The sequence below is a fragment of the Hyalella azteca genome, unplaced genomic scaffold, assembly GCF_000764305.2.
Source record: "Hyalella azteca isolate HAZT.00-mixed unplaced genomic scaffold, Hazt_2.0.2 contig16743, whole genome shotgun sequence".
NCBI lineage: Eukaryota > Metazoa > Arthropoda > Malacostraca > Amphipoda > Hyalellidae > Hyalella > Hyalella azteca.
In genome coordinates, this window is record NW_025946552.1 from 262,645 (window position 1) to 289,895 (window position 27,251).

A 27,251-nucleotide genomic window follows, 5' to 3' on the forward strand; every position below is an offset into this window, starting at 1 on the left:
AGACAGCCCTCACCTCGCCGTGCTCCCCACTCCTCCCCTCGGGGCCACGTCCCCCACTCCCCCTCACCTCGCCGTGCTCCCACTCCTCCCCTCGGGGCCACGGCCCCCACTCCCCCTCACCTCGCCGTGCTCCCCACTCCTCCCCTCGGGGCCACGTCCCCCACTCCCCCTCACCTCGCCGTGCTCCCCACTCCTCCCCTCGGGGGTGTTCTCAGGCCGGAAGTAGAGCTTGAGGGAGACGAGCAGGTTGCCAGAGGCGCGGTCCTCCCACATCAGCTGGGGCTCCCCGATGCTGACGATGTCCTCGTGGGGCCAGATCTTGAGGAAGACAAACTCCCCAAGCGCGAGGAGGCGAGGCGCAGCGTGGGGAGGTGGGGAGGTGTAGCGCAGCCCCTTGTAGAACACGTAGCTCCCGTGCTGCCCACACGGGGACCCCGCGAACTGTGGGGAAGAGGGGGGAATGTGGGGTTAGGGGTGTGACCTCCCAAACGATGAGGGCTGGGGAACTGCGAGGGGAGGAATGGGGGAATGGGGTTAGGAATGGACCCTCAAATGATGAAGGCTGGGGAACTGTGGGGAAGAGGGGGGAATGGGGTTAGGGTTTTGACCCCCCAAATGATGGACCCCACATGGGATGACCAGCAAAATGAGTATGAAAGATGGAATAATTATTGATAATCACTAATAATAATTATATAATAGGAAATTATAAAGGTAGGGGGACTATGAGGGGGGGCAACAAATCAACTGCCAGTAAATAAATAATCAGTACCTAAATAATCACTTTATTTACTGAACTCATTATGTCTAAATCATCTCATTAACAAAGGTATTACTAATGAGTGATTAGGCACACCAAGGCCCTAAGTGACCTGTAACTGACAACTGTGCCATCAAATTAAGAATAAATTAATCAATTAGCAGAATAGATAATAATTAATAGGTAAATAGTTATCAATGAGCCAAATAAATAACTAATACATAAATAATTGATCAATGAGCAGAATAAATAATAAATAATATGTAAATAAGTAATCACTTAGTGGAGCCTTTCATGTAAATTATTTCAGACTATGATGATTAAAATTATTGTTAATTATTTACATTATAATCCATATTACATCATATAAACACAACAACACAATATTAAGTATACAGACAAAAGAAACTTTACATGATCTTCTGAATAAAATTGTGATAGGTACATTTGTTTACAAAAAATTATGTACAAAGAATGAAAGAAAAAATATATATTATACCTATGCAAGTCTTACCTACCTACACACTTAAAACCTACACTTAATGTACCTATATCTTCTTCTGGCAAATATTAAATGCTTTAATTAATTTAATGATAACCTTCATACAAGTAATACATGAAAAATTTTTAAATAAATTTAAATTTGAATTCAATTTCTTTATTAATTTAAAATTTAAAAATATTCCTAGGACAAAGTTGATAGCTACACTCAATCAAATTATGTCTCTTTGTCCAAATAATGATGCACTTTTTGTGCTGGTGTGGGTCATCCTGACTCACTTTGACACGGCAAAAGGCATATCAGGATCATGTCTGTCCCCTGGTAATTAACACGTTGACTACGATTGCTTCATCTTGTACAATTTTTTCATTTTTTTGTACTTTTTTTAAACAGGGTTGCCAGACGGTCATTTTTTCAGACAAATTCCGTGATTTAGTTTTTCTCAATTGCATTGGCCGGATAAAATTTATGATAGGGGCACTTCCTAATTAAATTTTAAATACTTCAAAAAGAAAATAAATGGAATTTTTACAGCAGAACCTGCAAATAAACTAGTATGCATTGAATTATCGGCCTTTTTTGGCCTTTTTTGTTCTTGGATTTGGCCGATTTTAGGCAACCTGAATTATGTACCACTACCTCCTGGAGAAATACATTTCATGGTACGCATATGTACCAATACGTAGTCAACGTGTTAAGAATGTCTGCCACTATTTGGACACATAACCCATTATATTTTTTTGAGTGTACCAGCCTATAGCCCGTGCCTAAAAGAATTAGTAGCCCAGGCTAATTCTTTTATGTTTATTATTTCTGAAATTAATTTTATGCTTTAAAACATTGAAATTTAATAATAAAATCCAATAGAGTTTGTACACTCTAGTTATTGCACAAGTTGAATATACTTTGAATTGAAACAAACATAACAAGACAGGAGTGTGGTTAAGTAAAGGCTTGCACACCATATAAAATTTTTTAAATAATTCACCACAAATGTCAGTATTATTAAACTGATTTCATGTTATACATAACAGGATTTATATATTTCCTATAAAGCTACATCTTTATATACATCCTATATAGGTACATCTTTACATATAGGTACTGTATCCTATAAACATATTTACATATATCCTATATACATCTTACATATATGTAGTATCCTATATATACATCTTAATGTATATCCTATATACATTTTTACAGATATCCTATAAATGGTACATCTTTACATATTTCCTATATACATCTTTATATAGGTATACCCTATATACATCTTATTGAACTTGTATGTATAGGAACAACTTCTGCAAATAAATAAGGCACAAGTTAATGACATTATATTTATAACAGATAAATACATACATCTACAATAATTATACAATATAAATGTACTGGGAATGCCAACAAGACTGGAGCAGTGAGTTGGGGGTTTGAAACTCACAGCTAGCAACAATTCTGGTCAAAATAATTTGGCAAGATATTTCAAAATATACATAGATATTTGTATTTATTTTTCATTAAATTAACTTGCAATAACTTGAAACTTAAAATAATCATTTATTTAGTCATACTGCTTCTCATGACTAAATATATATATATATAACCATATCATGGATTTAAATAGGTACAATTTCTGATCCAGGTAATTTCAATTCAATAGTTATGGCAGATACATGCTTACAGAACCTATATATGACTTCCCTATGGCAAGTTCCAAATAAACCACTTTTCTAAACAGTATTGCAATGTTTGGCAAAAATTTTAATTAATCCACAAATAAGTTACTACATCTACAACATGATTTTCAATTCGTGTTCTTTGGTTCAGAAATTTTACAAGTAATTGTTTGATATCCTTGTTATATTATTATGTATTATATTATTATATTATGTGTTATAGTATATACTTGCTATATGTATTTGTTAGATAAATGATCTTTAACTGCAAGCTAATGCCGTTATTGCATCATGCAATTATAATGCATATAATTTCTATACTTTGCCAATGCTCCATAAAATTCCCGATACATACTGCATGCATTTGAATAACTGTGCTTTAATTTTAAAACATCTAGATTTTCTTCAATTAACTTCTGGCTTGCATCAAGACATTGAGTAAAAGTAGGTTGATGGCAGAGCACTACCAGTAGTAAAATTTGTAGGTACTGTGTAACACTTGAACAGTTTACATCAGGATGGGTGTCATGAGTTAGCATTCCATGAGTCATACTAGAAAAATTATCCAAGTACACAAAGCGGCCTAAGTTCACATAGCGGCCTAAGTTCACATAGCGGCCTAAGTTCACATAGCGGCCTAAGTTGACATAGCGGCCTAAGTTCACATAGCGGCCTAAGTACACATAGCAGCCTAAGTACACATAGCGGCCTAAGTACACATAGCGGCCTAAGTACACATAGCAGCCTAAGTACACATAGCGGCCTAAGTACACATAGCAGCTTGAATACATGTAGTGGCCTGAGTAAATGTAGCGGAAAATTTCTTGTCTGTGATTGGAGGGAATAGCTTGAAAAGCTGTCAGTGATTTGCTGATGGAGTTCCTAACTTGTAATTAAATTATGGCACATGCTTGCTTGTAGCAAGGTATTGAAACTCAAAATTAAATATTTAAATAATTAAATAAGATATTTTTGTCTTGACATTAGTTTTCAATTTAGAAATACAATCCAACACAGCAAGACACTCTGTCAAACATAATTAACTTTAATCTTCAAGGCGCAACATAAAAAAATATATGATTGTTTTTCTTTCAATTCAACGAGTGATCAATAAGTCAATCAATTCTGATAGAAGAAAGTAATTGCACTTTCCCTTAACAACTCAGAATGTTTGAATCAATGTTCTTTATTATGAAGAAGCAAATATCATAATCAGGGTACTTGTGTCCACTGTCCAGTACACTAGTGTCCAGTAGCCTCACATACACTAGTTTACAGTTTACCATACCACAGCCCAGTATACTTGTGTACAGTACGCTAGTGTCCAATACGCTAGTGTGCAGTATGCTAGTGTCCAATATGCTAGTGTACAGTACGCCAGTGACCAGTACGCCAGTGACCAATACACTGGTCTCCAATAGGCTAGTGTCCAGTATGCTATTGTCCAGTATGCTAGTCTGAAGTAGTCTCCCATTCACTAGTTTTCAGTCTAGCAGAGTCCAGTACACTAGTGTCCACTGTCCAGTACAAGCCATCCACAAAAAAGGGTATGCATACCAGGTACCTATTGGGATGTTAATCATTTTACTTCATACAAATATTTACTGCCTGGCACAAAACATTGGATCATGCACCAAAGACATCATCCAATGATGTTATCATTTTAGACCCTAATGATATTAAATTATTGAGAATTATAAATAAACTGGCTTTAAAAACTCTGCCTTATATCACCATCAGTATGACTTGAAAAAATGACACAATTCCAATATATGGTACTCAAGTTTACATGTTCAACTAGACATTTTTTATCTTATTGATAAAATCAAATGATGTTTTCTCTAGGTACTGTCATTACTTTCATCATATCATTAATTTGAAACATATTTCAATATTTCTTAAATACACATTTTCAACCCATGTGATATGTGACATTATGCTTATTGCCAAGCTAGTTTGGATTATCTATCATTTTGGGCCACAATATTCCAAATGTATGTAAAATTTTGCTTTTGGGAGCCACAAATTTTAGTAAAAAGTAGGAAAATTTCAATCCTGACCTGCCGCTCTAATTAATGAAGATAGTCAATATTTTTATTACAATATAGGTACTGTAAAATGGGGTTTCTTTGACTCCCGGGGTCGTTTTTTTCATTTCGTTTCAATGTTCTGCATGCATATTAATTTCATTTAAATTAATTTATTTCAACAAGGAATATGCATATTAAAATATACTTTAGAATTAAAATTCATTTTTCAGAAATTCATAAATATTTTTTATATTCAATTTTCAAACAATGAAAATACTACTATCTTTAGGATTTAAACACTTTTTAATAGTAAAAACATCAAAGTACTACAGATAACCTTTTCTAAAATGCACTTCATTTTAGTCATCAATAATAATGCAACAAAATAATAATGATGCACAGAAAATGATAGTATTGGGAAAAACACATGTCAGCAGCTACAATAAAAAAAAATAAAAAATTCATTCCAATCAATAATAAATAGGTTCAACATATTAGGGCTAACACTGATTTAAACATATTATTATTAGTAAAATTTCAATAAACACACAATTAAATGTTATTAAATAATGAAGTGTTAGGCCTATTAAACTTCAACATAAGAATAAAAGACATAAAAAAAAGAAAAATTAATTAAGTATTGAATTAATACCTAACACAAATAATTACACAATAATTAAAATCAGCAATCAATAACAAATAAAAATAATCTTCACTCACGTAAATCATCATACACGACGCAGCAATGAATGAGGGCTCAGAATAACCGTACGGGCACGTATCTCGAACTTCGATATCAGACAAGAGACCGTCTCAACAAAAATTAGTGACAAAAAAAAAACGAGTGGAATGAGTATAAAAACTCGTTAATATGAATAATTAAAATCAAATCACCATATGAATAATTAGATTATTTCAAGAAATAGCGCAAAATATGGTAATTATTTGATTACAATTAAGGCCGTACGGCCGTATTCAGAAAAATTATCAATGAAAGAGTTTCATGAGCAGGGTTTGCCTCTCAATAGACGCATTAAAACGGCAAGTTTCGGGGCGGCCGAACCAACCTTTACGCCAACATAAAATTCTTTCTCACTCTCTTTAAAAAGAGTCCATACTCAAAACATTTTTACTCCTACACTTTGATAATATATTTAAAAAACTTTTTTAACCATTTACGTACCTGTACTTTGTTATTAGTCATTATAAAATTGAAATAATCACGAGCACCACATTGCACTGCACTCACTTCGTCTACTTTGTATTTACTATAATTACGTGACGTCATAGATTGAAACAGCTACGTCACTGGAATGGGAGGAGCTACATGTGGTCAGAGCCGCGACAGTCTTTTAAAAACCGAAATTGTTTTCTAAATCTCGGTGTACCTTGAATCGAAAATTAAAATGACCGAACATAAATGTGTTATTATGCTCCTCAGTGATTGAAGAAGAAGATTGCTTTTCAAAATATTTTTAATGTATAGACCTGCATCAATGAGATGAGTAATGGAAGAAAGAAATAGAAAAGAGAGTTAAATTTTGTAACTAAAAGTATGGAAGCAAGGCATTGAAAGAAAAGAGAGCCTGAAACTGCATAAGATGACATAGATGCCAAAATATAAATGTATATATGATGGTAGTAGATGTGGGACTTCTCGGACACATCTACGGTCGGACTCGCGGGAAGCCTGCCGAAGACCGGACTCGCAGCCGGTCTCCTAGGTTTAGTGAGCCTAAAAAATATACCAAACTCATGAATTTAGCTTTATAAAACTATGCACATTCATCTAATAAGCCATGACGGTGATGTTCAGGTTGTGATCATTTTTTTCGATTTTGTCTTCGTTTCCAAGATAATTATAAAGGTGCTTGTACACGGGGATAGTGCGGACGGCTAGTAAATCTGGCTAGTGTCGGTCGCTTGGTGACTATCCGGCTAGTAAGCCTGTACACACGAGGAGAGTATAAGGTGCCGCTATCTTCTCGTTCGCGCCCGCCAGTGAGTCGTTAGAAGCCGTCGAGTGAGGTCTGTGAAGATGGATAGTGTGATCACCTTCAACAACTCGAGTCTGTACGTCTTTTTTATACTCCATATTCTAGCCCTTAAAAATACAGCGTCGGGAACAACTAAACCCTGACTAATAAGGTNCCCTGGTGTTGGTTCTTGTTTCAAATTCTAGTAATCATTCGAGGACCTTGGATAAACCATGAGTATGCATGTATACTTCAATGAGGTCTCCACGGAGACGTCGATAACTGAGGCTTATTGAACACGTCTTATTGAACACGTGTGCAAAGTTTCAGCGAGATACTTTCATTAGTCTCGGAAATATTTTAGGCTCACTGATCCTTGGAGACCGGCCGCGAGACCGGTCGTTGAAGTGTCCTAGAGGTTATGTAGGTACGTACAGGTAGAACAAAAGAAAAAGAGGATATTTGTTTAGTATGTAACAGAGGGGAGAGGGAAACTGTGGAGCATCTGATGATGGAGTGTGATGCATACGAGAAGGAAAGACTGGAAATTATACTGGATGAGAGCAGTGAGGGTGATGATGTGATGTATGAGATAACAGGAGACGAATAGATAGTGATGATAGTGGCTCTGTCATCAGGGGAGACAGAGAGTGGAAAGCAATATTTGGAGAGTGCATGGAGAATCAGTGATATAGGAAGAGGTTGGTGATAATGGAGGCCAGAGTGGCATAAAGAATCAAAAAATAATAAAATTATAATAACCGTAACAATTAAAACATAATAAGAAGCAAATAATTATTCGTGGCGAAAGAGTTGCTAATTTATAAAATGAATTTTAAAACTCCAGTGCAATAATAGGGGCAGAGTAATAATTGACCAAATAACTTTTCTATGGATTTTTTTCTCTTGTTCTCATTTTACCCAAAACAAGAACTTTCTCACCCCTCGATCTAGCCTTATGCTCTGTGATACCATCTCGCTTCTGCCTCATCTGGTCTCCCTCTTTTACTAACAAAATGTACATTCGACGCGTGGCAGCTAGCTGATACAGAGGCCTGACGAATGAAACTCTTTTTCAGGGTGGGGGTGCAGCCGTAGTCTACAAATTTTACTCTTAAATAGGGAGACCAGAGCCAACGCCGAGCCTCACCATACATTAGCTTTACTCAGCCTCAGCGCTAGAAGCCGCAGACTACGCTTGAACTCCGTAATGCAGACTAGCGACGGTCTACCTAAAGATTATAGCGCTGTAGGTCTGCAGGCAATACTTATAAGCATGCTCACTCATAAAACAGGCAGTTCCGCATCAACAGGCAGTTCCGCATCTGGTTATACCTACTTCGGCTTGACCTCCTCTGGCCTAACCTATTCACGCTGTCCCGGCTCGCAACTCTTGAACAACCTTCTAGCAGCCACAACCTTTTTGGAGGTCGTACAGAATAGGATAGCTAGACTGGCACTTGGGGCCCCCAGATGGACTGCGGTAGAGTCTTTTAAGAGGAGATATGAAGTGGAGTACGCACTACGCAGGGTGGCCCAGTGGTTAAGGCAGGGTGGCCCAGTGGCTGAAGTTCAGAGTACCAAGATTGGCGCAGAGGGGTGCGGGTTCGATCCCAGCTCTGTGCGTCAGTTTCTGGTCAGAATCGGCAAAGAGCTAGGCCGGGCGGTTAAGCATAGCAAAATTGAATCAGTGAGTTGCGCGTTCAAGCCCGCAACAAGCTATGGATGTTCTGCACTGTTAAACATCGGCGACAGGCCTCCGGCCTAATAAACGCTGAAACCGCTATATTATTATTTATTATAAGAGAAGATTATATAGAGAGAGAAGAATGAAAGCAGCGTTGAGATATTATCATATTAAGTACCACTGGAATGAATGGATGATGAACGCTGGGCAAGGAAGATGTACCTGTGGAATTTGAGAGTNTCTTGAACGCGTTCATGCTCGGAGCGTACGCTGCAATGTAAGATGCCAATTGCCAAAGTGTGAGTGCATATATGATGGCAGTAGAGGTATGGAGCTAATGTACTGCACGAGAGCTAATAATTTGAGTGAATGCACGGACATGCAGGTGGATTGAAAGAAGAGAGGATATTTATTTTGTGTGTGACAGAGGGGAGAGGGAAACCGTGGAGCATTTGATGATGGAGTGTGATGCATATGAGAGGAAGAGACTGGAAATGAGAGAACGCGAGACGAATGGATTACGATGAGAGTGTGTCTGTCAGCATGGGCGACTGCTGCCATGACTGGGAGTGGAAAGCGATATTTGGAGAGTGCATGGAGAATGAGAGATTGGGAAAATAATAAATGTAACAAATATAATGTGAAGGGATACAATTGATTATTCACGGCCTGAGAGATACCAATTTTGATATTTAGTATATGAACATGGAAACTACAGTGCAATAAGTGGGACATAGCAATATTTAATAGACAAAATAAAATTCTTCTTGAATTTCTTTCCCTTGTCTTCATCTTTTTGTTACCACAAAATTTCCAAATCCTCAAGCCTTTGCTATAATATCCTGTCTTCATGATCTCGTTTCCCGTATCTTTTACTTACAAAAACGAATATGTGATTCATGGCGCCTAGCCGATATAAAAGCCTGACTCATGAAAGTCTTTTTTCAGGGTTCACCACGCCCCAAATCCAAAATCCAGTCTATGACTGGCTCTACTAAGGCCCTTTTCACACAGGGCTGTAAATACCGCCAGCGTCCGACGGTATTTACCGCCGAACCTTAGCGGACATAGGAAATGTCCACTGCTGTTCAAACACGACGGCTTTTACAGAGTCGTCAAAAAGGCGTCAAAGTTGCGGCGGTAGATTTGCCGCAGCAGTTTAGCTTGCAATAGTATTCAACGAAATCTTTAACACTGGGCAGTTTTTCACGCCACATCCTAGCAGACAGTGGGGCCGTATTTTAGGTGCATAATAAACAGCATTGCAAGACTGATAGATTATAGACTGATATTGTTACATAAATATCGGTAGCCTACATAAATATTGTTACATAAACATAAAGATATACATTGATAAATACATATTTCCTTAAAGTGATAGAGATATATTTCATAAAAGATATATTTTCCATAAAATATATAGGTATTTCCATAGAAAAATATTTACATTATTCTCACATAGCGATATATTTCCAAATAGAAGTATTGTTGCATCAAATCAACATAGAGATGGACTGATGGTGCATAAAGCATTGCAAGACTGATAGATTCCAGGGGAGCGCAGCAGTGCACCACCAATTTTGAGCACCAATAAGCCCTGAATCGAACGCCTTGGATCTCTCCGGATATCCACCAATCAGCCGTGCACCACTCGGCTTCGTCCTCCTCCGGCCTTGACCACCACCTGCCTTGCACCACCAGGCCGCGGATCGAATTTGACTTTCGGGCAACGTTAAATTACGTAATTTTACGTTCACCGCATCTGAGGTTAGGTGCGGTAAATACTGCCGCGGCATTTTTGACGCGCGCGGTATTTGCCGCCCTGTGTGAAAGCTGCTTTAGACAGCCTTTCTAACTTCCTGCAGCCACTAAGCTGCATTACGCTCGGGAAGGTATAAGAATCGCACTGTGGACTTGGGCTATGCTGACCTCTAGCTATCCACCCATGCAGTATGAGTATGGCCATGCTTACTTTGCGTACAAAAACCAATACACGGATTTTGTATTGAAAAACCACCACAGGTAACTTAATCGAGGTAACTTACAGCCTTACAGGTAACTTAACCTCAATTCCAAGGTCATATATTTGTATGCTCACCGTCTTTTCTGTGATTTGGATGATTGCAATCAACTTGCTATCAAATTGCGATCAACTATAAAGTTTTTCCATTTCGCATACTTTTAAGTGATAATTCTAGTCTAAATCCAATTATTTTATGATTGAATTAGTATATAGTTCAACCAGGCATGATTCTTCTTGCCTAACGTCACTTCCGTTGAAAAAAAATTCTTGTGGTTATGTGTCCCGGAGACAGAGACACTGACAGCTGATTATTCGACAGGATCTTACATGGGAGAGCCGATAGCGGGTGCAATTGCATTGCGTTTGTTCCTGCAGTTTTATCAGTAAAGTGATAGTATGTTACCCGCTATAGATTCCACTATCAGTTGAGATGTGGTGTGACACCGTGTGAGAATAATAATTCATTAATTTTGGAAAATGTACGTATTTTTAAGGTTAAATGAAACTTCTTCATCGTTGATAAGAGAACTGATTTTTCATTGTTGTCTGGCGGATCTCAGCCGCCAGATCTGCAAGTCTGCAACTTGAACTGAAGTTACTGAACTGTTTTGTTCTTTTGCACAAGTATTTATTTGATAATTTTATTTTATAGATCATCTCCATGAATAAGAACTTGAATAAATATTTTGGGATTTGGGGGCAGGCCCACTGGCCAAGGCACCTGGCAGGCTGGCAAGGTAGGTAGCCCAGGGCCCCAGGCCCCAGCCCCCAGCCTCCAGGTGGTAATTGTTCAGACCTTGGTCCTTGGACAGTTCAGAGTGCCAATTTTAAAGTTGCCAAAACTGGAGGGAGGCTCAAGTTGTGCATCTAACTCAAAGTGGAAAATTTGTCAGAAGCTACCCATTAATTCTGAATTGGACCAAAACTTATACAAATCTGGCCAATTTTACCCATTCCTTATATCGTATGTTCCCATGGCCTTTTCCCAATTTCTGCATTAAGATTTTTTAAATAGCTAGCCTTTTTTTACTGGGTCTGGTGGTTATTGGAAATCACCCGTGAAACAATACTTAGTACATACAATTTTAAAAACTTTGTCCCAAGAATTTTCCTAAAATTATGAATGTAAATAATTGTATGTGTAATTTATAATAGTAATACTTGCTGGGTAGTGGGTACTGCAACGCCAGCAGCGCTCTCGTCGATGGCGCCTTCCACGCCTCATGCACCTTCATCAGTCCTGGTGGGTTTTTACTGGGTAGAATAGGCTATTTTTCTCATTTATCCATGCTGAAATTGAGAAAATACCACAGGAACTGGTAAAATTGGTTAATGTTGTACACTAATAATGTAGGTACAGTTGCATAAAAGTTGCAGTTAATGAATTGAAATTGGAATTGGGTGCATGCTGATTGCTGACCTCTAGTCACAACCTTTAAATCTGTCTTTCATGCTGCATTAAGCTCTTTTACCAGCATAAAAAAATCATAAGTTTATGTCACCCTTGGCAGTTAAGAAAAAGTTCCATTAATAAGTATTCATATCATAACAATCCCAAAAGACTAAAACATTCTGTTATGCATGTCATGATGTCAGCACTTAGCATAAACAAAAAACAGAAAAACACATACTAAGAACTTTGGCGCTGTCACCTTTGCCTTCCCATCCTCCCCTTCCACTCCCAGGCTTCCGCAACCTCCACTCCACACCTTTTCCAAATATCTCTTCACACTCTCAAGCATAGCTACAGTTGCGCCCTCAGACAGACCCGCAATCATTGACGACCACTCTTCTTTGCAAAATTTGTAGAATACAGTTGTTATACAAAAAATATTTTGCATAGCATAAAATTTGGAATGTACTCAAATAATGGAACTAGTTCAATTCAATAAAGATAATTGCCAAGATTGCAAATATATGTATACCATGTTTTTGAATATGGCTGAAGCCTTGATTTTGCTATCTTGCCATACATCATCCTTTTAAATAATTGTATTAAAGTTCTTGCCCTGTGTAGACAAATGCAACATTCTCTGAAATCCAGAGCTGGGCAGCACTACTTTGAAATGTAGCAGGCTGCGGCTGCTACTGCTACCGCTACATGCTCTAAATGTAGCAGGCGCTACCACTACCACTACATGCTCTGAATGTAGCAGGCGCTACCACTACCGCTACAATTGCTTAAATGTAGTGCCACTACCGCTACTGAAAATGTAGCGGCCGCTACATGTAGCGCGCTACTGCCCACCAACAGCCCACCTCTGGTAACAACTAACATGTTGACACTAGTAACAGGCTGAGGTTGACAACATTACACCAAAATCTTTTGTACAGTTTTATTCTGTAATTTATATTATGTATCTGTCTCTTATACACATCTAGATGTGTATAAGAGACAGATTTATATTAGGTATGTATCATGCTGGTTTTTAAATAATATTTATTACTATTAAGTAAAATCTAAAGGCTTTATCTATAAATGTAGCGGTAGCGCTGTAGCGGCAAAACCTTGTATTGCTACTTAAATATGTAGCGAGCGCTACCGCTACTGCTAAAATTGCTTAAATATGGCGCCGCTACTGCTACTGAAAATGTAGCGGCTGCTACATGTAGCACGCTACTGCCCACCTCTGCTAAAATCCAAAGTGCAGAAAGTGGGTGAATATCAAAAGATATTTGGCAACACATCTGTAGCAAAATTTATGCCTTTTGAAGATCTTGCTGATACATTTGGATTGAAATTATTGCACCTGAGAAATAATTTTGAAATTACTGAAAATCTGAAAGACCGCAAGCGCCCACGGTAAAGGTTTCCAGTATACGCCGGAAGGATCAGGATGCAGTGAAGCTTGCCAGAAATCAGTTGCAAGTGTTGCGGTGCATGGATAGTAAAGGATATACTATCAAAGTTGCTTGCAGCGCTTATTAAAAATTACCGGTGACGGGGCTTGAAAATGGCTGGCAACGCTTTGGACTAAAAAACCATCTCCTGGTGATGCTGCTTGCACCCTCTACACCCTGGCACTTGTGCCACAATGGATAATGTTTTATGGGCATAACTTGAGAAGTAACTAACATAAAATTTCAAAAACTATGATTTCTAAAGTTGTTGATATATAATTATATAAAATATAATTTCCACTAACTGCAGTAATACCGTAATCCATCTTTTCTCCCTGTTTACAGATCTTCCATAAAATTAAATAAAACTTCTCCAAGCACAATTTTTTCACAATGATATTATGCAGAGATATTAATAAAGTATGAGGTGCTGTTGAAATATGAATATAGAGACATAGTAGAAGCATTCTCATCATCCTCATAGCTTGTAGATAATTCAAATGTTTGTGATGAAATGCCGGCCCTTGTCTTCTGCAAGCGTCGTTGGAGGATTGGCAGCGACGACTTCGTCCTGCCTGGAATCTTGGAAATTTTAATACGAATAGCTTGGTGAGAAATACCTTCATATTTTTGTTTAAATATTAATTTTCATTATTGACTGTACATTAACATTAATGTACATGTACATTAAGATTCATTATTGTAGAATTTCATTCATTCATTCATTAACTACCTTAAATTACCTTAAGTTATACTGAACTTTAAATCAAAAATTGAATGGCTGACGTTAGATAAATCAGCAGTGACGACTTCGTCCTGCCTGGAATATTGGAAATTTTAATACGAATAGATTGGTGAGAAATTCCTTCAGATTTATGTTTAAAACCAGATATTCATTTATGAAAATTAATAAAAAGTAATTCATTTGTTCATAATAATCAGGTAGTGTTCTCTGTTGATTGAGAAATTCCAATATATTTATGTTTAAAACCAGATATTCTTTTATGAAAATTAATAAAAAGTAATTCATTTGTTCATAATAATCAGGTAGTGTTCTCCGTTGATTTGAATTAATATACAGCACTGTATATATTCTATACAATATTATTTTATTTGAATTATCATAGATTTACAGTATATTTTCTATGAAATTAATATTTTCTATTTTATTCCTTCCTCCTCTAACCAAAAACAATATATAAAATTCTATCCCCTCTTGAATTATTAGTTTGAATGTTTTTTTAAAACCAATCTTGTAATATCAATTAGTATTATTCTCGTTGGTTAAAAATATAATCTTGAACTGTTTTTCCACCGCAGGCTCCTCCTAGTGGCCACGCTGTTCATCCAACATGAACAGTTTCACTGCAGCACAGGCAGCACGGAGCTACGAATTTATCTTATTGGTTCGTTGAAACATGTTCTTTCTACTGCATTTTTGTTCAATTAATAAATGTTACAAATGCAAAATTCTCTGAAATCTCTGATTAATTATGAATTTAATGTTGTAATTTATTATGTTGTTTAATGATAAAGGTTACTAATACAACATTTTCTGAAATCTCTGATTGATCATGAATTTAATGTTTTAATTTATTATCTTGATGAACTTTACTCTCTAAAATTACAATAGATACCTACCTAATTCAATAGTTGAACAACATCATAACAGATCAGAGTAGATTTAATGTATCCATAATACTTATGCTAAAATACTTATCTCAATAGTTGAAAATTCCTTGGTTTGGTTAATTAAATTAAATTTAATTTGAATTAGTTAAAATTAACACTAATTAAAATTCCTCAGATGGTCTCATGAGTTGTTTTAAAGTTAACCCAAGTCAGTGCTGCTGCTGTCAGGTTACCAGTTTCAGTGGCAGCCTGATTATTAATATGAGGGCACCAATTGTCCGGATAGGGTCTTTGACTGGCCCAATGATTTGTTATAAGGTATTTTTAATTATATGAACGTTCAATAGGTAGTGATTATTCACTGGATGAACTTCTGAGGGTTACTTGAGGGTTGCTTGAGGGTACAAGGGTTCGATGTTAAGTCCAAATGAGAGGCAGGATGCAAATAATGAGACGTGTAGGGTTTTAATAGTTACATATTAAGAACTTGACATGATAACAAGGATCAGGCTTGATGGTAAGTTATTCAAGGTTGGTAGAGGTTTGGAATAACAAGGATCAGGAGAACGCCGGAGTCTAAGACGTGGTGAGTGTGTCTAGGTATAGTTGCATATGGCTACAGCTGATGGCTATGCTCATCAAAGACTGGCTGGCGGTTGTATATATATGCACAGACCCGCGAATAGTGACATCACACAATAGTGACATCACACATCTATATATGCACAGACCCGCGAATAGTGACATCACACAATAGTGACATCACACATTTATATACGCACAGACCCGCGAATAGTGACATCACACAATAGTGACATCACACATTTATATACGCACAGACCCGCGAATAGTGCCACATCACAGGTGACGTAAGAGAGACTAATGACATCCTGGGAATACNGGTTAACAGTTAACAGTTAACTCACTATGCCCATGAATGTCTAGTGCAGGTTAAGATTTAATATATATAACTCACTATGCCCATGAATGTCTAGTGCAGGTTAAGATTTAATATATATAACTCCCTATGCCCATGAATGTCTAGTGCAGGTTAACAGTTAACAGTTAACTCCCTATGCCCATGAATGTCTAGTGCAGGTTAACATTTAACATAGTTAACTCCCTATGCTCATGAATGTCTAGTGCAGGTTAATATTTAATATATTTAACTTACTATGCCCATGAATATTCCTTGACATTGACCAAAATATATACCTTTTACCCCTAGGGGTTGAACTTTTGACTTCAAATTCATCATCATTCTTTAACATTTACCAGTGTTAGTTTAACGTGAAGCTTTCACCCATATCATTCCTTAAGATTTACCCAAGATTTATTAACCCTGACCCTTGACCCCAGGGTGGTGATGGCTTTCCCCGAGATGGCCTGGCAGCTGATGGGATCCATCTGGATCTTCTCGGGCCAGATCAGCTGCGAGAACGATCCTGTGTGGATCATGTTGAAAGGTCCTGAATAGTCCTGTGTGGATCATGTTGAAAGGTCCTGAATAGTTCTGTGTGGATCATGTTGAAAGGTCCTGAATGCCCCTGTGTGGATCATGTTGAAAGGTCAATATTTAAATTGTTGGAAAATTTAATAGAAATAAGTAAAATAAAAATAAATTTAATACAAAATAAATGAATTAATAATAAATAAACCCCAACACCTCCCCACGCTGGTATAAAGTCTGCTATTCCCCACACCTCCCCATTTTCCAACTATGCAATGATTAATAGGTATATTAATTTATTTACACACCTTTGTACAAAACAGTAATAAAATCATTTATTAATATAATTTTATTATTATGGTATTGATATTATTTATATCATAATGTATTTATATTATTTGATGATATTAAAGGTATATAGTCTGCTATTCCCCACCACCTCCCCACGCTGGTATATAGTCTGCTATTCCCCACCACCTCCCCACGCTGGTATATAGTCTTCTATTCCCCACCACCTCCCCATTTCCCAACTATACAAGGATTAATGTTTGTACAATACAGTAATAATATCATTTATTAATATAACTTATTTATTCAGTACCAATAATAAATTCACTATTCTAATGTATGTATCTTAATTGACATACACCATTTCATTTACAAAGCATCAAGCTGATTATAATTATCATTTTATTAATAATAATAATAATAAAATGTTAGCATTATTTAATATTATTTATTTTTTATTGTTATCATATTACTAATATTTATTTATATTATTATAAATTATTATTATTTTGTATTATTTATGATGACAGCACTGCTGGGGGTGACCTATTATTATTAATAATTTAATATTTTTAATTATTATTATTATTATATTATTTTTTATTATTTATGATGACAGCGCTGCTGGTGGTGACGTGGTGTGCCATCATCTTCCTGCTCATCACAATTGTGCTGCTGTTTGAGCCCATGGCTCGCCCCACATACCCTGATGGTGATGATAGTGATGATGCACTGCACCACACCAACACCACCACCTACACTCATCATGCCCATGTGGGGTAATGTATCAAATTTAGGTTTTTTTAGAATTTTGCATTACAGAAATAATTCTGGATTACAGCGGCATGTTTTTTAAAGTTTTTTTTGTTGTTTTAGTTCAATGTTTCAGTTGATACAAAATTATTAAAAATATTCAGTACAAATATTCAATATAAAAATATTAATATTAAAATGATATTTGATACAAAAATATTAATATTAAAATGATATTTGGTACAAAATTATTGATATTAGAGCAATATTCGATAAGAAAATATGGAAAATATTCAATATAAAATGTCTAAAATATTCTATACAAATATCTGATGAAAAAATATTAATGATAAAACAATATTCAATACAGAAATATTAAAGCTAATTACTCGAGAGTCGAGAAGGACTCACTACATTCAGCTGTGTATTAATATTAATGATTAATAATAATAATATTTATAAATAATTAAATATTGAAGCTAATTACCTGTACAGAACGCACTACATCCAGCTGTGCTGTATATTAATGTTAATGATTACTAATAACAATAATGATAATAAATAATTAAATATTAAAGCTAATTACCTTAGCAGGACGCCCCACATTCAACTGTGTAATAATTAATAATAATGGTAATAAATAAGAATAATAATATTATTAAATAATGAAATATTGAAGCTAATCACCTGTACAGGACGCACTACATCCAGCTGTACTGTATATTAATACGTATTAATGATTAATAATATTAATAAATAATTACGTGTACAGGACGCACTACATCCAGCTGTGGGAGCGCCGCTGCAGGATCCTGTGCTGCGCCTCCTCCAAGGACGAGACCAGCCTTGAGGCCCTTAGGAACGTGGCAGGTGAGGCCTTGAAGCCCCTAAGAACCTCGCTGGTCAGTTTTTATTAATAATTGTCTATTTCTTTACATACATTAACATCTGTAAATACTATTAATTTTTCTTTTAGTTGCTTCAATATTATTGTATTTGTCCAAAATTCAACAGAATATATTCAAGTTGGTAAGAAATAAATATGATGATTAATTTGCAGCTGGGGTCAAATTATCTTATATATATCCAAAATTAAACAAAATATATATAAGTTGATAAGAAATAAATCTGATAATTAATTTGCAGATATCCTGGCGTCGATATTCGAGGACAACGACCTGGTGGCGTCGGACATCGTGGCGGCGCTGGTGCTGCTACGCATGCGGCAGAAATACGCAGAGAAGAGGATACGCAGGGAGATGTCCCGGATGAGGGGTGTACGCACACGGGAGAGGCTGGGAGAACTGCTGGGGACGCTGGACATAGGGGGAGGAAGAGAAGAAATAGGGGGAGGAAGAGAAGAACTAGGGGGAGGAAGACGAGAACTAGAGGAAGGAATAGAAGAACTAGAGGAAGGAAGAGAAGAAATAGAGGAAGAAAGACAAGGAGGAAGAGAACAAGAAGGAGGACGAGAAGAAAGACGAGAACAACAACAAGAAGGACGAGAAGAAAAACAAGGAGAAAGAGAACAACAAAAAGTAGAAAAAAGTAGAGAACAAGGAGGAACAGAACAACAACAAGGAGGAGAGGAAGAAAAACAAGAAGCACGAGGTCAACAGGAGGGACCAGAACAAGAAGGAAGAGAACAACAAGGCCGAGAAGGACAACAAAAAAGTCAACAAGAAGGTACCAAAATCAACGGGTTAGGGTTGCGGGTTGGTGACATATCACCGGAACCCGAAGAAATCATCGATGAAATTAGTCCCACCTCAGGACCCAACCCTAAGCCCCACTCTAGTCCCCACGCTCCACCTTCCCCATCAATGAGGGAGCAAAAAGACACTCCCCAGTCCTACGTAAGTCCCAGGGAGCAAAAAGACACTCCCCAGTCCTACGTAAGTCCCAGGGAGCAAAAAGACACTCCCCAGTCCTACGTAAGTCCCCCCACGTCTTGCATCGCCCCGCCCCCGCAGCCGTGGATGACGGTTGCCAACGCGCAGCACTACATGCGGTTCGCACTAGCGTCCTACGGCTGGCCGTGGTACATGTACGGCCGTATCTTTACTACATTTGGGTCGTTGTGGCCTCATCTAGTGTGCTGTGCTACATGCTGCTGCAGGTCAGATGCTACTGGTTACTAGCTGTACTAGTTCTAGGCACTAGCTGTACTAGTTTTGGTCACTAGGTGTACTAGATGTACTACATGTACGGCCGTATCTTTACTACATTCGGGTCGTTGTGGCCGCATCTAGTGTGCTGTGCTACATGCTGCTGCAGGTCAGATGCTACTGGTTACTAGCTGTACTAGTTCTAGGCACTAGGTGTACTAGATGTTTCTACATGTACGGCCGTATCTTTACTACATTTGGGTCGTTGTGGCCGCATCTAGTGTGCTGTGCTACATGCTGCTGCATGTCAGATGCTACTGGTTACTAGGTGTACTAGTTCTAGGCACTAGGTGTACTAGTTCTGGGCACTAGGTTTTTAGCTTGAAAACTAAGTTTGCCATTTTTGCTTGTCTCGTGAGCTCTAATTATCTCTAGGTAATTTTTTTTATTTGGTTACTAGGTGTGTTATTTTTTGTGCTTTTTTGATTTTTGTGGACATTCCCACTAATATCCCTGAGTTTAATATCTGTAAATTATTAATATTAATATCTGTCGATCGTTATTGTTAATATCTGTCAATTATCTGTGAATTATTCGAGCAGGGAAACGCCAGAGTCTGTCTATGGTGACAACTGCTGCCTCTGTCATAAAGCTGCCATGAAGACCTTGACGGGGCTGACAGATGACGACTTCTGTCTGGTCTACCATCTGAACAACATCTACGACTGTCTCTTATACACATCTAGATGTGTATAAGAGACAGCTTTGGTTTAAGGCGCCAGCCTGAGCAGGTAACCCGCACGCTGGCAACCTGCTTTCACTGTGTGCGTACCCTTACGCGGGCGTCTCGTCAACGCATCTCGGACTTGATCTACCCTAATACATCCGCGAAACACATTGCTCTTTTGACTGACTAAACAGATTACAAGAGGCGCAGAACAGGCACAGCAGGCACAGAACTGACTGAGCAGGCACAGAACTGACTGAGCAGGCACAGAACCTACAGAGCCGGCACAGAACATATAGAGCNTGCCCCGTGTGTTCCGCCACTCTATGTCACTCTTGCCCCGTGTGTTCCGCCACTCTATCACTCTTGCCCCGTGTGTTCCGCCACACTGTCACACTTGCCCTGTGTGTTCTGCCACACTGTCACACTTGCCCTGTGTGTTCTCCCACTCTAAGTTACCATTTTAACAGCTGTGCAATGTTCACAGGTGCCATTTTACGTGGCGGTGGACAGGGCCTCCAGCAGCATCATCGTGGCCATCAGGGGGACCATGAGCCTGAAGGACACCATCACAGACATGACCGCCATGACCGCCCCCGTATACACCGGGGGCCACGCCCCCCACTGCCTCGCCCACAAGGGCATGGTCCAGGCCGCCAACTTTGTCTACTGCAAACTTAGGGAGACTCAGGTGAACTTAGGGAGACTTAGGTGAACTTGGGGGAACTTAGGGAGGAGACTCAGGTGAACTTAGGGGAACTTAGGGAGACTCGGGTAAAATTAGTGGGTACTTTGAAAGGCTCCAGAATTTTTTTTACGCGCCTTTAGAAGGCTTGAAGCTTGTTCAGCTTGAAGCTCCCAGTTTATTATTCTACCACCAATCAATAATCACATTTTTTTTCATTGTAATATTATTAGAATCTTATATATCCTAATAAAGATAATTTTGTACAGCTGACATTTTTTTTTCTATTGTGATATTATTTATCCTAATAAATATTATATAGGTACTAATAAAGCTAATAAAGATTATAGATATTATTTATTCTAATAAAGATATATTATGCAGGTACTTCACCGGGCACTGGCCGCGCACCCCACCTTCCGCCTGGTGGTCACTGGCCACAGCCTGGGGGCCGGGGCCGCCGTTGTTCTGGCCGCCAAGCTCCGCCAGGACCAACACAAAATATCCACTAATTTATCCTCCGTATCCACCAATGTCACCGTGGTCACTGCCGTCCCAGCCACCAGTAAATCCACCTCAATATCCACCTCGCAAGTTTTTTCAACGGCCATATCCACGCCTGTGGAAATTATTTGCTTTGCGTACTCGCCCCCCGGAGGCCTATGTTCCCAGGAGTTCGCTGCTGAGATGAAGGATCGTGTGATGTCTGTGGTGATTGGTGATGATTTGGTGCCAAGATTAAGTGTACATGCAATGCATGCACTGCGTGGTGATATCATCACAGTTCTAGAGGAGTGTGATGAACCCAAGTTCAGGCTGCTAGCTCGGGGGTGTTGGTTCATGCTCGTTGGTATCAGCGAGAAGCGACTTCATCAGAGATATGCTGATAGATCACTATACTATGGTGGTGGTGGTGGTATATTATCCCCAACATCCCCTAAAAATCCCCGTAATTACTCCACCATGGAGGACTCTGACATTCACACATCCACCACAGCCTCAGGCTTCCCCACGACAACGGGTACCCACAACTCCCCAATTCAATTTACCGGGGACTCGGGGCTTGTTGGGACCTCCTTGGAGACTTCCAGCATGGGACTTTTGGGGACCTCAAACACAGTGTCCTTTGCTGGGCCCCAACCTGAAGGTCCCCACGGGACTTCCAGCGTGGGACTTTTGGGGACCTCGAACACCGTATCCTTTGCGAGGCCCCAACCCGAAGGTCCCCAGGCCCCATGTCCCCACCCGACAAGTCCCCGACACACGGAAGTCCCGCTATGTCTGCCAGGCCACGTGCTCCACGTGCAGCCCTCCAGCTACGTCACCCCTGGCAGGTGGAAGGTTCAGTGGAAGCCTCCATGTGACTTCCGCTCCATCATCATCACCCCCTGCATGATGCGGCATCACCTCCCGCAGGAGGTCATGAAGGCTATTGACTTCGTGTTTGAACACAATATGGTGCCTGAGAAGTGATGTTCATTATGATATGAATGAACATAATATGGTGCCTGAGAAGTGATGTTCATTATGATATGAATGAACATAATATGGTGCCTGAGAAGTGATGAACATCATAAAAGAATGAACATGATGTTCCGAGAGAAGTGATGAAAGAATAAATATAATTTTCCTAGAGAAGTGATGAAAATAATGTCCCTGAGAAGTGATGAACACCATGAAAAAATGAACATAATGTTCCTACAGAAAGGATGACATACGTTTACCTTCTTATTGGTGTGGCCAATTATCTTATTTTGTTAAGAGGTTCCGTCAGGTCTATTATCTACATGTATTTTTTTACAGTACACAATTATTGTGTAGCGGAGATACATTTTTCCAGTGATGGTGTGTTTTGATCTCGTTAATATCTTTGTATTGTAAGGATTATGGCACTAGGTATTTACTTACAGTTAATTAATCTGCGATTAACTGGGTAGTATTTATGGTCAGGGTGCAATTTTGAGGAAATGACTCTTGATTATGTAAGACTCTTTGATTATATGCGACTCTTATGTACAACTCTTGAATATGCACGACTCTTGATTATGTATGACTCTTGATTATGCAAGACTCTTGATAACATATGACTCATGATTATGCATAACTCTTGATTACGTACAACTCTTGATTATGTATGACTCTTGATTATGTAGACTCTTGATTACATACAACTCTTGATTATGTATGACTCTTGATAACATATGACTCATGATTATGCATAACTCTTGATTACGTACAACTCTTGATTATGCACGACTCTTGATTATATAGGACTCTTAATTATAAAAGACTCTTGATTATGTACAACTCTTTGATTATATAGGACTCTTGATTATGCAAGACTCTTGATTATGTAGGACTCTTGATTACGTACAACTCTTGATTATGTATGACTCTTGATTATATAGGACCTGTCTCTTATACACATCTAGATGTGTATAAGAGACAGATGTCACTCTTGCCCCGTGTGTTCCGCCGCTCTATGTCACTCTTGCCNGGAATATTTGTATACTGAACGGAATATTTGTATACTGAACGAAATATTTGTATACTGAACAGAATATTTGTTTACTGAACGGAATATTTGTTTACTGAACGGAATATTTGTTTACTGAACGGAATATTTGTATACTGAACGGAATATTTGTATGCTGAACGAAATATTTGTATGCTGAACGAAATATTTGTATACTGAACGGAATATTTGTATACTGAACGAAATATTTGTATACTGGACGGAATATTTGTATACCGAACGGAATATTTGTATACTGAACGAAATATTTGTATACTGGACGGAATATTTGTATACTGAACGGAATATTTGTTTACTGAACGGAATATTTGTATACTGAACAATAATGTACGAGGGGACCAATGCTAAAATAACTTTAATAATAAATCTTTGATTTTTGATATTAAATCATGCTATATTTTTTTCGTCTTGCAATGATAACGTTAGATATATTCGTATATAATTACTGAGTATTATGATAACGTTAGATATACTCATATATAATTAATGAGTGCAGATAAAATTATTAATAAAACTGATATATTCCTGGTCACTCAACTGCCTCGTGATCCGAATTTATAAATAGCAATTAAATATTATTAATTAGTCATTATCACTCAAAGTAATGAATGTGTCTTTGTCCAAATGGCGATGCCTTGTATGGGTCATTCTGACTCACTTTGGCCCGGGAAAAAGGGCGTATCAGTGCTACGTCCTGCTCTCTGTATGAAAGTGTGTCAAACTTTGGACAATAGAAAAGTGTGTCAAAATTTGGACAATCCATTTATTTTTTTGAGTGAATTTACTAAAGATTAATTATTTGAAACATTCTGAATATTAATTATTATTAGTTATTGAAACAATTATTAGAAACGACTGGTGCCTCTTCTAATTCTTGTGCCAAATGCTAGAGTTTTTTATGCGTTCTAGGCTGCCAAATTATTCCATTGAGATTAGCTTTAAAATAATTAAATTAAATTTATTAATTTTGAGATTAGCTTCGAAATTAATTAGGTAATTAATTAATCGAATAATTAGATTATTTTAAAAAAGTTTTGGAAACAAGTTTACCGTATATTTATACACTATATAGATTATCTATTTTATTCTGTTTTCTCTATTTATCTGTTTTCTTTATGGATTTCGTTCCCTGTTTAAATTTCGTGTTTTGTTTGTATTTTCCTGTTTGATATCAAACAGTTACTGTAAAAATTAAAACTTAACTGCGTTCCGTTATTTTGCCAAATAATTTCTTGTAATTTTATTGTATTATTATCATTATTATTATTTTATATCATGAACTGGATTACGATTTCGTTGTAATACTTTTTTTGATCAATATACGGTTGATATTTTTGCTATGGTACTTATGCTATATACACGTACAATTTTTGTACGTTTGGTCGTTATTATTATATATAATAGTAACCTACCAATAACTTATTATTATAAATAATATTGATACATATTAATAATTATAAATAATAATAAGCTCGACAACCTATCAACTACTCAACTTTAGAAATTTTCAGTTTTTCTTCCCTTAAAATTAAAAAAACCACTCATGATGTAATATGAATTATGTAATAGTTGAATTATTACTCGATTTTGAGCTTGATTTTCGGCCGTACCATTCCTACTTTAATCCTAGACTGTAGGATTCCTACACTCAGAGATATGAATGAAACATTGTCCTTGTAGTGAAGAACCTTTCCTTCACTTGGTGAGTCATCCTGACACACTTTGACCTGGAATAAGATAACGTATCACTGCTACGTGCAGTGAGTGTGTCAACATTTGAACAATTTCCCAGACTCACTAGAATTCTTTCTTAACAAACATGTAATGAAATAATGAATATTTTAAAATAAAGAAAAATGATTGGAGTTTAAGCGTTTCTTTATGCAAATGGCCTAAGTAAATTGAGTAAGAATTTAATATGACCCAGTCATATCTGTGAGTGTAATATTACATTATAATATAATTCTATAAAATATAATAAAGTAATATTACATTATAATATAATTATATAAAATATAATAAAGTAATATTACATTACTCACTCATTATTCATCTGGGAAATATTCACGCGGTTGTGTGCTATACAATTAATACAATGCTAATTAATTAATTACAATGCTAGTCCTTTACTCACTTTTATCCAAAGTGGGTCTCCTTTGCGTCTTTGTCCCTAATTTTAGTTAATGTTTTTTTATATATACTTTTTTATTGCAAGTTAAGCAGGTTTCACTGAAGATCAGAGAATTCGTTTTATTGATAATTTTCTTATTAGTTTCTTTCAATAGATCGTACAACATTTTTCAATATTTGTGTACTAAAACTAATAAGAAAATNCTTAGTGGCAGGTGAAGTGCCCTTAGTGGCAGGTGAAGTGCCCTTAGTGGCAGGTGAGGCCTTAAAGCCCTTAAGGGTCAGTTAAGGGTCGCTGGTCAATTATTATTTGTAAATCCAGCCATTATCACATTCTATACATACCTTAACATCTGTAAATGCTACCAAGTTTTCTTTTAATTACTGCATTATTATCATATTTGTCTAAAATTCAACAGAATATATATAACTTCAAGTATTTTCTTAATCACGTCAATATTAGCTTATTTGTCCAATATTCAACAGAATATATAAATATAAGTTGATAAGAAATAAATATGATTATTATTTTCCCAGATATCCTGGCGTCGATATTATCTTAAATGTCCAAAATTAAATAAAATTTAATAATAAATAAATATGATAATTAATTTGCAGATATCCTGGCGTCGATATTCGAGGACAACGACCTGGTGGCGTCAGACATCGTGGCGGCGCTGGTGCTGCTACGCATGCGGCAGAAATACGCAGAGAAGAGGATACGCAGGGAGATGTCTAGGATGAGGGGTGTACGCACACGGGAGAGGCTGGGAGNATAATTATATATAATTGAAGTATATAATACTATCATATAATCAATCACTTGATAATTTGATTTATTATTGAGGTATATATTATTTAGTTCATATTTATAATAATCTTATTCATGGACGTATGAAAATAATTATACCAAAACTATCGCATTATTATTGAGGAATAATATTGCTAGATATTATTTGGTTCATATTTACTTAACGTATGCAATTAATTATACCAAAACGTTTGCCTGAATGACATTTTTATAGATAAATGCATAAACAAATTCGGTATGTATAATCAGGTTGATATTATGATCTTTTCCACTCAACATCGTTCGACATTAATTATATACAAAATATTTTACCTAAACTTGACCGTTCCCTTGAAGTTACGGAAGTGCATTGCTTTTTGGACAAAGATCCAATTATTTATCTGAATATATACAGAACCTCGCTCCATAATGATCCTGGACTCTCTTGGTAATTAAAATTAAGTAATATTTGTATTGATTATTATTAGTTATTATATTCGAACATTTCTCTCGACGTGTATAACTTTTGAAACTCGGGCCTGTTTTATTTATAATATGTGGGATATAATCAAACAATATTTAATTGTTGGTTTTATTAACAAAGTCTTTATTCACACTGCGTTGAATATTTATTGAATACTTAATATTGGATAT

The 27,251-nt window shown here is 37.1% G+C and overlaps 2 protein-coding genes across 2 annotated transcripts in view; one reads left to right on the plus strand and one right to left on the minus strand.

The window, feature by feature from the left end:
• LOC125179342 overlaps positions 1–6,220 on the minus strand; it is a 27,819-nt gene extending 21,599 nt beyond the window's left edge. Inside the window, exons 1-2 of the mRNA XM_047885034.1 lie at positions 6,155–6,220; positions 175–441 (exon numbers count right to left, since the gene is read on the minus strand). Coding sequence (XP_047740990.1) covers positions 175–441; positions 6,155–6,175 — 288 coding nt within the window. The 5' untranslated portion in view covers positions 6,176–6,220. The remainder of the gene's footprint in view (positions 1–174; positions 442–6,154) is intronic.
• A 7,629-nt stretch (positions 6,221–13,849) lies between these two features.
• On the plus strand, positions 13,850–23,118 carry LOC125179343. Its single transcript, XM_047885035.1, has 10 exons — positions 13,850–14,107; positions 14,819–14,904; positions 16,462–16,596; positions 17,488–17,647; positions 18,394–18,491; positions 18,768–19,747; positions 19,816–19,898; positions 20,332–20,453; positions 20,942–21,147; positions 21,526–23,118. Exons 1-10 carry the CDS (start codon positions 14,013–14,015, stop codon positions 22,612–22,614), a joined length of 3,054 nt encoding a protein of 1,017 aa, XP_047740991.1. The 5' UTR covers positions 13,850–14,012; the 3' UTR covers positions 22,615–23,118.
• Positions 23,119–27,251: the final 4,133 nt, after the last annotated feature.

Excerpts from the sequence above, each read along its gene's own strand:
- LOC125179343 (XM_047885035.1), top strand. The coding sequence starts at position 14,013 with ATGCCGGCCCTTGTCTTCTGCAAGCGTCGTTGGAGGATTGGCAGCGAC. Across the intron at positions 18,492-18,767 it reads GGCCCTTAGGAACGTGGCAG|ATATCCTGGCGTCGATATTC; the intron begins GTGAGGCCTTGA and ends ATTAATTTGCAG. Across the intron at positions 20,454-20,941 it reads CCATCTGAACAACATCTACG|AGGTGCCATTTTACGTGGCG; the intron begins ACTGTCTCTTAT and ends TGCAATGTTCAC.